Genomic DNA, 12554 nt, shown 5'->3' on the forward strand with positions numbered 1-12554 from the left:
TTACCAAGCAGTTTGACTGGATGTTGCCTTGCCTGATACATCTGATGATGGGACTGCAAGTATGTATGTACACTAGTATGCTATAATTGACACATTTTCAGTCTGTGCATGATCATATCCACGGATCCAAATTATTATCCGTTTTTGTTGTTTAAGTTCGGATAATGAACGAACGGTACACGGATCGTGCATTCATCCATTTACCTGCAATCACAATAATGTGCTAGGAAACCAAAATCGATTTAGCCAGTGTCGCCTTTATTTTTCCTCTTTATTTTGGGGGACGGAGCTCAAATAAAAATGTCCTGTTTTTATAAATAACAGTTCTATAACATTTTCATAACCACTCTTTATAATACTTGTGTCTCAGGTTACGATGGACATTGAGAATCCCCTGGCTGATTTGGTTTTTGTCGTTTAAGCTACTGCTTCGTGCTGCAATGCATTTGTCATTTGGTGCAAGTAATTTCCAATAACTGTAACGTTAGATGAAATTCACGTCAATAACTTTACATCCAAAGACACATTCACCGCTAGGGGCACTATAAGAAAACATAGTCATCTTGAGGTTTCCCATCCAAATCTATGAACAGTCAAAGAAAAGTATTCTTCCGGGATAAACAAGGGCACGCTGTTGTGTTGAATAACTATCCTTGTTGTAATGTGACTAAGTTTGCCAAAGCTGCACATCTACAGAGGTATTTGCTTTTTATCTGAATGTGTCATGCGACATTTGTCACGAAAGGACTTGCCTTACATAGTAGTGAACGCGACGCTTAGCTTGAAACCTGAAAGGTGTGAGCTCGAGCCAGCAATCACAGCTTAATATAGCTAACTTAGTTAACATTCACCTACCATACAATCGGCCACCAAGTTGTCTTTGAAGGAAAGTCAAGTAGTTAACCGTTAAATACGTAACGTTAGTTGGCTAACGTTAGCTATCTTACTAGATTTATTTGTTTTGCGTGTTCTTCTAGCCAACAACTTCATGGCGAATCCTTCCCATGTATCAAGAGTTTGCTCTTTGTACAAGAGGATTCTACTGTTGCACCGGTTCCTGCCCATTGACTTGAGAGCGCTGGGAGACCAGTATGTCAAAGATGAATTCAGAAGGAACAAAACGGCGGCGCCCGAGGAGGTCACTGTCTTCATGAGGGAATGGGGGGTAAGTTGGCAACACTACAGAACTGCTTGTCATTGCAAGTGCACGGTCAATACATATAAATGTGTAGCTAATAAATGAAATTGATAAGCACGTCCTTATACTTATGCTGGTCATGCTAGTTCTAGCCTTGAATAGAGGGTCTTTGGGGAGACATGAGATTTAACCAATGTGGTTGGTCACTTTATTATAGAAGAACATGTGCCGTTTCAATCCCGCGCCGCACGATGGCAGTGTTTACCATAATTCCAGAGCCTAGACAATATCTCTGAACCTCTGATTCAAGATTTTAGCACCGCACACCCTTTATTTTTTATATATATTTTTTAACCTTTATTTAACCAGGTAAGCCAGTTGAGAACAAGTTCTCATTTACAACTGCGACCTGGCCAAGATAAAGCAAAGCAGTGCGATAAAAACAACAACACAGAGTTACATAAGGGGTAAAACACAACATAAAGTCAAAAATACAACAGAAAATATATATACATTGTGTGCAAATGTAGCAAGTTATGGAGGTAAGGCAATAAATAGGCTATAGTGCAAAATAATTACAATTAGTATTAACACTGGAATGATAAGAGCAAGAGATGATGTGCAAATAGAGATACTGGGGTGCAAATGAGCAAAATAAATAACAATATGGGGATGAGGTAGTTGGGTGGGCTAATTTCTGATGGGCTGTGTACAGGTGCAGTGATCGGTAAGGTGCTCTGACAACTGATGCTTAAAGTTAGTGAGAGAGATAAGAGTCTCCAGCTTCAGAGATTTTTGCAATTCGTTCCAGTCATTGGCAGCAGAGAACTGGAAGGAATGGCGGCCAAAGGAGGTGTTGGCTTTGGAGATGACCAGTGAGATATACCTGCTGGAGCGCATACTACGGGTGGGTGTTGCTATGGTGACCAATGAGCTAAGATAAGGCAGGGATTTGCCTAGCAGTGATTTATAGATGGCCTGGAGCCAGTGGGTTTGGCGACGAATATGTAGTGAGGACCAGCCAACAAGAGCATACAGGTCACAGTGGTGGGTAGTATATGGGGCTTTGGTGACAAAACGGATGGCACTGTGATAGACAACATCCAATTTGCTGAGTAGAGTGTTGGAGGCTATTTTGTAAATGACATCGCCGAAGTCAAGGATCGGTAGGATAGTCAGTTTTACGAGGGCATGTTTGGCAGCGTGAGTGAAGGAGGCTTTGTTGCGAAATAGGAAGCCGATTCTAGATTTAACTTTGGATTGGAGATTCTTAATGTGAGTCTGGAAGGAGAGTTTACAGTCTAACCAGACACCTAGGTATTTGTAGTTGTCCACATACTCTAGGTCAGACCCGTCTAGAGTAGTGATTCTAGTCGGGTGGGCGGGTGCCAGCAGCATTCGATTGAAGAGCATGCATTTAGTTTTACTAGTGTTTAAGAGCAGTTGGAGGCTACTGAAGGAGTGTTGTATGGCATTGAAGCTCGTTTGGAGGTTTGTTAACACAGTGTCCAATGAAGGGCCAGATGTATACAAAATGGTGTCGTCTGCGTAGAGGTGGATCTGAGAGTCACCAGCAGAAAGAGCGACATCATTGATATACACGGAGAAAAGAGTCGACCCAAGAATTGAACCCTGTGGCACCCCCATAGAGACTGCCATAGGTCCAGACAACAGGCCCTCCGATTTGACACATTGAACACTATCTGAGAAGTAGTTGATGAACCAGGCGAGGAAGTCATTTGAGAAACCAAGGCTATTTAGTCTGCCAATAAGAATGCTGTGGTTGACAGAGTCGAAAGCCTTGGCCAGGTCGATGAAGACGGCTGCACAGTACTCTCTATTATCAATCGCGGTTATAATATCGTTTAGGACCTTGAGCGTGGCTGAGGTGCATCCATGACCAGCTCGGAAACCGGATTGCATAGCGGAGAAGGTACGGTGGGATTCGAAATGGTCGGTGATCTGTTTGTTAACTTGGCTTTCAAAAACTTTCGAAAGGCAGGGCAGGATGGATATAGGTCTGTAACAGTTGTCTGTAATCTATCATCAGTATTGTAATACATGTAGCATATCAATTAAGCCCACGTAGCCATTAAGCCGACTTCAATCTTTGGGGTCATAGAAAAATACAAAACAATTCTGCTGTTTAATTTTTCAACCAATTCATCTGGTTGTTATATCCATAACCATTTTTTTATTTTAAGCCAATCAGATGTTTTATTATTAGGTTATTAACAATTGTGTAAATTCCCACTAGTGGCCAATTTCAAAGCTGCAGATAAACACTTTTTTCAGATATTTTTTGTATCTTCTCAGATAAATGATCATACTTTATGTACAATTAAAATATTAATGTGCTGATATATGCACAGGATAGCATATTTCATGGGCATTAATTACTATTTCTTACCAATTGAAAATATGGGTTTTTCATGCTAGCTGTCAAGTCACACAATAGCAACATAACTTCGTGAACTACAACATGATAATAGATTTCAGGCATTCACAGCTTACATTTTAAAATACATTTTGTCTTAGTTTATTGTTAAATGAACCTTGCATTGTTATACATACAGTTGAAGTCGGAAGTTTACATACACCTTAACCAAATACATTTAAACTCAGTTTTTCACAATTCCTGACATTTAATCCTAGTAAATGTTAGGATCACCACTTTATTTGAAGAATGTGAAATGTCAGAATAATAGTAGAGAGCTTTTATTTCTTTCATCACATTCCCAGTGGGTCAGAAGTTTACATACACTCAATTAGTATTTTGTAGCATTGCCTTTAAATTGTTTAACTTGGGTCAAATGTTTTGGGTTGCCTTCCACAAGCTTCCCACAATAAATTGGGTGAATTTTGGCCCATTCCTCCTGACAGAGCTGGTGTAACTGAGTCAGGTTTGTAAGCCTCCTTGCTCGCACACGCTTTTTCAGTTCTGCCCACACATTTTCTATAGGATTGAGGTCAGGGCTTTGTGATGGCCACTCCAATACCTTGACTTTGTTGTCCTTAAACCATTTTGCCACAACTTTGGAAGTATGCTTGGGGTCATTGTCCATTTGGAAGACCCATTTGCGACCAAGCTTTAACATCCTGACTGATGTCTTGAGATGTTGCTTCAATCAATCCACATAATTTTCCTTCCTCATGATGCCATCTATTTTGTGAAGTGCACCAGTCCCTCCTGCAGCAAAGCACCCCACAGCATGATGCTGCCACCCCCGTGCTTCACGGTTGGGATGGTGTTCTTCGGCTTGCAAGCACCCCCTTTTTCCTCCAAACATAACGATGGTTAGGACCTTGAGCATAACCTTCTGTTTTTGTTTCATCAGACCAGAGGACATTTCTCCAAAATGTAAGATCTTTGTCCCCATGTGCAGTTGCAAACCGTAGTCTGGCTTTTTTATGGCGGTTTTGGAGCGGTGGCTTCTTCCTTGATGAGCGGCCTTTCAGGTTATGTCGATATAGGACTCGTTTTACTGTGGACATAAATACTTTTGAACCTGTTTCCTCCAGCATCTTAACAAGGTCCTTTGCTGTTGTTCTGGTATTGATTTGCACTTTTCGCACCAAAGTACGTTCATCTCTAGGAGACAGAATGCGTCTCCTTCCTGAGCGGTATGACGGCTGTGTGGTCCCATGGTGTTTATACTTGCGTACTATTGTTTGTACAAATGAACGTGGTACCTTCAGGCGTTTGGAAATTGCTCCGAAGGATGAACTAGACTTGTGGAGGTCTACAATTCTTTTTCTGAGGTCTTGGCGGATTTTTATTTTTATTTACCCATGATGTCAAGCAAAGAGGCACTGAGTTTGAAGGTAGGCCTTGAAATACATCCACAGGTACACCTCCAATTGACTCAAATGATGTCAATTAGCCTATCAGAAGCTTCTAAAGCCATGACATCATTTCCTGGAATTTTCCAAGCTGTTTAAAGGCAGGGTCAACTTAGTGTATGTAGACTTCTGACCCACTGGAATTGTGATACAGTGAATTATAAGTGAAATAATCTGTCTGTAAACAATTGTTGGAAATATTACTTGTGTCATGCACAAAGTAGATGTCCTAACCGACTTGCCAAAACTATAGTTTGTTAACAAGAAATGTGTGGAGTGGTTGAAAAACGAGTTTTAATGACTCCATCCTAAGTGTATGTAAACTTCCGACTTGACATTTATCTCAGGTGGGCTTAAAGCAGTGGTCACCAACCTTTTCTGAGTCAAGATCACTTTCTGAGTCAAAATGCAACCCGAGATCTACCGCTCAGACTTTTTTTTAAACATGACTTAAAAAATGTAAGCCTATGCAACATTAACCTATTAAAAACAGTCATGTAGTAATGAGGTTTGTGCTGTAGGCTAAAGGCCCCAATACATTATCACCGCATATTGGCTTTCCTTGAATTGCCCTGCCAATGTATTGTTGTTCAGACCATTTTAACCTTTTCATACATACCAACAAACGGGTGTAATCATTCTACAGTGGTCCCTGCAGCGTACGCTCAAACCGGTGTGATTAGAACGCTTATTTAGAACATCCATTTTCGATTGATGCAACAGTCAGCATTTGAGCTAGCCACACAGTTTTTTCACAGAAACATTTTGCACAAACACAGTCCTTACAAAGTTATGTCCTGAATGAAACCAGATTATTTGTTGGATGCAATGTTCAGACATTCACAGAAGTAGCGACAGCATACACAATCATCCAAATCGAAAAATGTAGGCTACATTAGTCCTAGCGCTAACTGAGGAAAGATTGACTTAACACAAGCGGTCATATTTACATAACTCTCGGCTGTCAGAAACCACAATATGAATTAGCTAATAGCAATTACTATTTATAATTCATCACATCACGGGTGAGTTCACCATTGATCAAAATAATTGAGTAAAACACTTTCTAGAAATCGAAAGTAATCCTACGATGGGTAGTTTGTGCGCTCTGCCATGTTTGATTTTTTGCCTCAACCAAAGATAATAAGCGGAGACAAGATGAGTTTGTCTGTTTGCAGTATGCATGTTGAAGGGTGTGTGTCGTCAACAATCATTCACTTCCCTTCATTCAGTACCGGAAGTTTACCCTTCACCTCATTATATCATCTTTGGTCTGACAGACGTTTATGTGACACCCAGAATGCATTGTATAATGTCAACAAACATGGCGCCACACATAGCTTAGTATAAGCTCATTATAATCAGTAGAACCTTCAAAAAAGTATTTTACACACATCATAGGTGTCCATTAAAATCTATGCAATAATCGGAATGCATTATTTGTCACCAGTACTTAAAAACGTGAATAAAACTGTAAATACATTATGCTTTATACATACAAAACAGACATACATACAAACTGTATGCTACAGTAGAAACAGCAACACGATATACAGAAAATAAGGCACTTACGTTGATCGGAACACACACATGTCCAAAGTTATTATTTGTAAGGAAAACAACAAGGAAGGCAATGCGAGCACCAGCCAGAAAATGTCTGCATACTTGATCTGCGGAAACATTGGTGAAGACTTGGGCTCTCCTCGAAGAGAGAAGTTTGTCCCGCTCAGTAAAGCCTCAAACATAAATTGTCCGCAACACTGAAATGGGCTACTTCTATGTGAATTAATGAGGAGACGGAACACACCTTAATTCAAACTGTTGTTAGAAAATGACATCACAGTGAGTGTATTCTGACATCGCGTGCATAAAACAACTCACGCTGGGGCGACCGTTAGAGATATTTGGAACTCACGTGTGAAAAGGTTAAAAACATTATACTGATGGTCAGTCTCAGCGGAGGGAGAGAGCAGCGGACTGAGGGTCCACCTCGCAACGTCCCTCCGCTCTCCCTTTCCTCCACTGACACTGACCAAAAAGGGACACCATCTTCCAGCTGATGGTGAAACTTGAGTCGCACCGCATTATTTCTGCCTAATGCACAAATTCATGTTGTTACTCCTACAAACGGAGAGTTAGATATTCCTTGATATAACAAAAAAACGCCCAAGCCGCTAATAATATCACAAGCCTATTGATACACTTTCCTACTCATTCATTACAGCTGCAGTGCTGGTTGTAGCAGGGGTGGAAGTAGGAGGAACGCACATTTTATGGCTTATAAAAGTGTTGAATAAAAAGTGTTGACAGTGCTGAGTAAGAACTTAAACATAAACTCACTTATAAAAACAGAAACTCTTTACTGAATTTGTTGACAGTCTCTCTCTAGTCATGGTTTTCAAAGTTTAAAAAAATCACAGTATCAACTTTATTTTACGCATGCTACATTACTGCAGACACGGTAATCTGTGCCATCCGATTGGCCAGCGGTAGGCCTATAGTGCCCTTGATTTGCTCTCCGGGCCAAATCGGAACACTTCACCTACCCGGCGTGCAGAGCAGCTGAATCGGTTGCACCTACCACCAACAGCTCAAGACAAATAAAACCCCCAAAACTCAAGGCTTTATCGTTGTTTTTGTTTACAGAAATGTTGGCGATCGACTAGGAATGCCTTGGAGATCGACCAGTTGGGACAGAAGCACAAAAAGCACTCCCTCTATAGAGAATGTAAACGGCAATAAAGAAATGTTGTTCAATATAATCACTCCTAACTTTGCACAATATTGTTGTTTATAGTGTATATTAGTTTCCAAATATTTTATGAGTAGACTGTGCTATTCTGTCTTTTTCACCATAAATCACTGTTGTTCAAATTAAGCCCAGTATGCTGCTATTAAGCTCGTTTGCATTGAAACACATGGGGAGAGTGTGTTGATATCCCTAATATTCAATGAACATGAACATAAATGTTTTTTTTGTTCAGATTTACGTTGATTAAAACACACAAACTACAGTTATGCATATTATTTATCTAGCCATGGTGCCTTTACCAAGATTAGAAACCTCTGTACCCTCTCCAAGATGTTTGGAGTGGACAGATACAGTTGAAGTCGGACGTTTACATACACTTAGGTTGGAGTCATTAGAACTCGTTTTTCAACCTCTCCACAAATTTCTTGTTAACAAACTATAATTTTGGCAAGTCGGTGAGGACATCTACTTTGTGCATGACACAAGTCATTTTTCCAACAATTGTTTACAGACAGATTATTATTATTTAGACTAAGTTGACTGTGCCTTTGAACAGCTTGGAAAATTCCAGGAAATGATGTCATGGCTTTAGAAGCTTCTGATAGGCTAGTTGACATAATTTGAGTCAATTGGAGGTGTGCCTGTGGATGTACTTCAAGGCCTACCTTCAAACTCAGTGCCTCTTTGCTTGACATCATGGGAAAATCAAAAGAAATCAGCCAAGACCTCAGAAAAAGAATTGTAGACCTCCACTAGTCTGGTTCATCCTTGGGAGCAATTTCCAAACGCCTGAAGGTACCACGTTCATCTGTACAAACAATAGTATGCAAGTATAAACACCATGGGACCACGCAGCCGTCATACCACTCAGGAAGGAGACGCGTTCTGTCTCCTAGAGATGAATGTACTTTGGTGCGAAAAGTGCAAATCAATCCCAGAACAACAGAAAAGGACCTTGTGAAGATGCTGGAGGAAACAGGTACAAAAGTATCCATCTTCACAGTAAAACAAGTCCTATATCGACATAACCTGAAAGGCTGCTCAGCAAGGAAGAAGTCACTGCTCTAAAACCGCCATAAAAAAGCCAGACTACGGTTTGCAACTGCACATGGGGACAAAGATCGTACTTTTTGGAGAAATGTCCTCTGGTCTGATGAAACAAAAATAGAACTGTTTGGCCAGAATGACCATCGTTATGTTTGGAGGAAAAGGGGGGTTGCTTGCAAGCAGAAGAACACCATCCCAACCGTGAAGCACGAGGGTGGCAGCATCATGCTGTGGGGGTGCTTTGCTGCAGGAGGGACTGGTGCACTTCACAAAATAGATGGCATCATGAGGAAGGAAAATGATGTGGATAGATTGAAGCAACATCTCAAGACATCAGTCAGGAAGTTAAAGCTTGGTCGCCAAGGGGTCTTCCAAATGGACAATGACCCCAAGCATACTTCCAAAGTTGTGGCAAAATGGTTTAAGGACAACAAAGTCAAGGTATTGGAGTGGCCATCACAAAGCCCTGACCTCAATCCTATAGAACATTTGTGGGCAGAACTGAAAAAGCGTGTGCCAGCAAGGAGGCCTACAAACCTGACTCAGTTACACCAGCTCTGTCAGGAGGAATGGGCCAAAATTCACCCAACTTATTGTGGGAAGCTTGTGGAAGGCTACCCGAAACGTTTGACCCAAGTTAAACAATTTAAAGGCAATGCTACCAAATACTAATTGAGTGTATGTAAACACCTGACCCACTGGAAATGTGATGAAAGAAATAAAAGCTGAAATAAATAATTCTCTCTACTATTATTCTGACATTTCACCTTCTTCAAATAAAGTGATGATCCTAACTGACTTTTTACTAGGATTAAATGTCAGGAACTGTGAAAAACTGAGTTTAAATGTATTTGGCTAAGGTGTATGTAAACTTCCGACTTCAACTGTAGTTGTTGATGCAGAGAGAGAAGATTAAGATCAGGGTTGAGGGATATCAGGGATAGAAGACCTACAAGAGGTGGACAAAAATGCAAACAAATGAGCGATTAGAAGATTGCAATTGGGCGACTACTCATGCACTTTTGGGTGGGGGCATTGTCATATTGTTGTCCTTCATTCATCCAGGTGATTCGGATGTAAGGTACTATATTTACCAATTTTTAAGTCGCTCTGGATAAGAGCGTCTGCTAAATGATGTAAATGTAAATGAATATTATATGAATCCTATAAATTAAAATGGCCAATTTGGGTGCAATCAATTAGCTTAAATTCTCAGAGATCAAATTATATTTAAACAAAATAATGTTGACGGAATGCTAATCTTATCTGTTTCTAACAACAAACAATTTCAGAACAATTTGAGATGGTGGGTGTCAATCCTCTTTCTTGTGCTTTTTGAGTGGAAAGACCCTTCAGATAGGCTTTAGGAAGACAAGTTGCTAACCAAACAATAACACACCTGATTCAACTAATCATGTCTTGATTAAAGTCTATGGTTAGTTGAATCAGGTGTGTACTGGTTGGTAAGAACAAAAGCCTAAGACCACATTGATCTCTGTGGATAGGACATCCCCCTGTTATGAGTGCTACTTTCATGATGAATAGTAATGATCCGTTTATTTTAATAACTTTAGGGGAGATTCATATAATTTTACAAAATAATTGTCCGTTTTATTTAAGAGGTGGGCTTATTTGGAACACCCATAGGCTTAAAGGTTACATTCGGTACCCATTAAAGCCCAGTCCCGACTTTTCACATATTTTATGAAATATTTTTATGTATTATAAAAAAAATACTAAGGGGTTGGAGTAAAAAGGGGGGGGGGGGGTAGTATCTGGTTATCAGAAGGGGGAAAGGAGAAGATTAGTTGTGTGTCGTCAGCGTAGCAATGATAGGAGAGGCCATGTGAGGATATGACAGAGCCAAGTGACTTGGTGTATAGCGAGAATAGGAGAGGGCCTAGAACTGAGCCCTGGGGGACACCAGTGGTGAGAGCACGTGGTGCGGAGACAGCTTCTCGCCACGCCACTTGGTAGGAGCGACCGGTCAGGTAGGACGCAATCCAAGAGTGTGCCGCGCCGGAGATGCCCAGCTCGGAGAGGGTGGAGAGGAGGATCTGATGGTTCACAGTATCAAAGGCAGCAGACAGGTCTAGAAGGACAAGAGCAGAGGAGAGAGAGTTAGCTTTAGCAGTGCGGAGAGCCTCTGTGACACAGAGAAGAGCAGTCTCAGTTGAATGACCAGTCTTGAAACCTGACTGGTTTGGATCAAGAAGGTCATTCTGAGAGAGATAGCAAGAGAGTTGGCTAAAGACGGCACGTTCAATAGTTTTGGAGAGAAAAGAAAGAAGGGATACTGGTCTGTAGTTGTTGACATCGGAGGGATCGAGTGTTGGTTTTTTGAGAAGGGGTGCAACTCTCGCTGTCTTGAAGAGGGAAGGGACATAGCCAGCGGTCAAGGATGAGTTGATCAGCGAGGTGAGGTAAGGGAGAAGGTCACCGGAGATGGTCTGGAGAAGAGAGGAGGGGATAGGGTCAAGCGGGCAGGTTGTTGGGCGGCCTGCCGTCACAAGTCGCAAGATTAGAGAATTAGAGAGGAAGGGAATCCATCCACCTGCATTAATGAGTCTAATGAAGTGGTGATGGGATGGTAGCTGGATGCCAGAGAAGAGAGAATGTAGTCCTTTAATCTGTCAGCACGGTGGCCCTGACTGCCTGATTGACTGAGAATAGGGATCCATGGGGGATGGCGCTGCTGCTTAATATTCTATTTTATTATCCTCTTCTTCTCCTCTCTCCTCCTCTTCTCGTCTCTTCTCCTTTTCTCTTCTCTTCTTCTCTTCTACTCTTTTCTTCTCCTGTCGTCTCTTCTCCTCTTTTCTTCTCTTCTCCTCTTCTCCTTTTCTCTTCTCCTCTCCGCTCTTCTCTTCTTCTTCTCCTCTCTTCTTCTTGTCTCTTCTCGTCTTTTCTTCTCTTCTTCTCTTCTCCTTTTCTCTTCTCCTCTTCTTCTCTTCTCTTTTTCTCTTCTCCTCTCCTCTCCTCTCCTCTTCTCTTCTCCTCATCCTTTCCTGGCTCCATACAAATCTCTTAATCACTTGCTGTTGTCTTAGTCCAGTTGCTCTTGCAGAAGATAATTTTTCTGATGTGATAGTAGCCTTGGTTAAATAACGAGGAAATAAAATGTTTTTAAAAATCAATAGAAACGGCCTATGTTAAATCTTTAGGCCTAGGCTATATCATGAGTCATGACTCACCACGTTCCCCACTCTCCGTTAATGTAGAGCTAAATACATGTGCAAGTGTGAACAGTATTTGATCCCCTGCTGATTTTGTACGTTTGCCCACTGACAAAGAAATGATCAGTCTATCATTTTAATGGTAGGTTTATTTGAACAGTGTGAGACAGAATAACAACAAAAAAATCCAGAAAAACGCATGTAAAAAATGTTATAAATTGATTTGCATTTTAATGAGGGAAATAAGTATTTGACCCCCCCTCAATCAGAAAGGTTTTTGGCTCCCAGGTGTCTTTTATACAGATAACGAGCTGAGATTAGGAGCACACTCTTAAAGGGAGTGCTCCTAATCTCAGCTTGTTACCTGTATAAAAGACACCTGTCCACAGAAGCAATCAATCAATCAGATTCCAAACTCTCCACCATGGCCAAGACCAAAGAGCTCTCCAAGGATGTCAGGGACAAGATTGTAGACCTACACAAGGCTGGAATGGGCTACAAGACCATCGCCAAGCAGCTTGGTGAGAAGGTGATAACAGTTGGTGCGATTATTCGCAAATGGAAGAAACACAAAATAACTGTCAATCTCCCTCAGCCT

The 12554-nt window shown here is 41.2% G+C and overlaps 1 protein-coding gene across 2 annotated transcripts in view; it reads left to right on the forward strand.

Moving 5' to 3' along the window:
- Positions 1–15: 15 nt before the first annotated feature.
- The window catches only part of sdhaf3 (succinate dehydrogenase complex assembly factor 3), a 30901-nt gene continuing 18362 nt past the window's right edge, over positions 16–12554 (forward strand). The window contains exons 1-2 of one of the 2 annotated variants that reach the window (XM_084165416.1): positions 16–63; positions 978–1165. In XM_084165416.1, coding sequence (XP_084021542.1) covers positions 21–63; positions 978–1165 — 231 coding nt within the window. In that variant the 5' untranslated portion in view covers positions 16–20. Of the gene's footprint in view, positions 64–591; positions 699–977; positions 1166–12554 lie in introns of those variants that run through there. The other variant, XM_084165417.1, reaches the window with a different exon arrangement.

This window comes from Coregonus lavaretus, assembly GCF_964263955.1.
Source record: "Coregonus lavaretus genome assembly, chromosome: 7".
In the NCBI taxonomy this organism is placed as follows: domain Eukaryota; kingdom Metazoa; phylum Chordata; class Actinopteri; order Salmoniformes; family Salmonidae; genus Coregonus; species Coregonus lavaretus.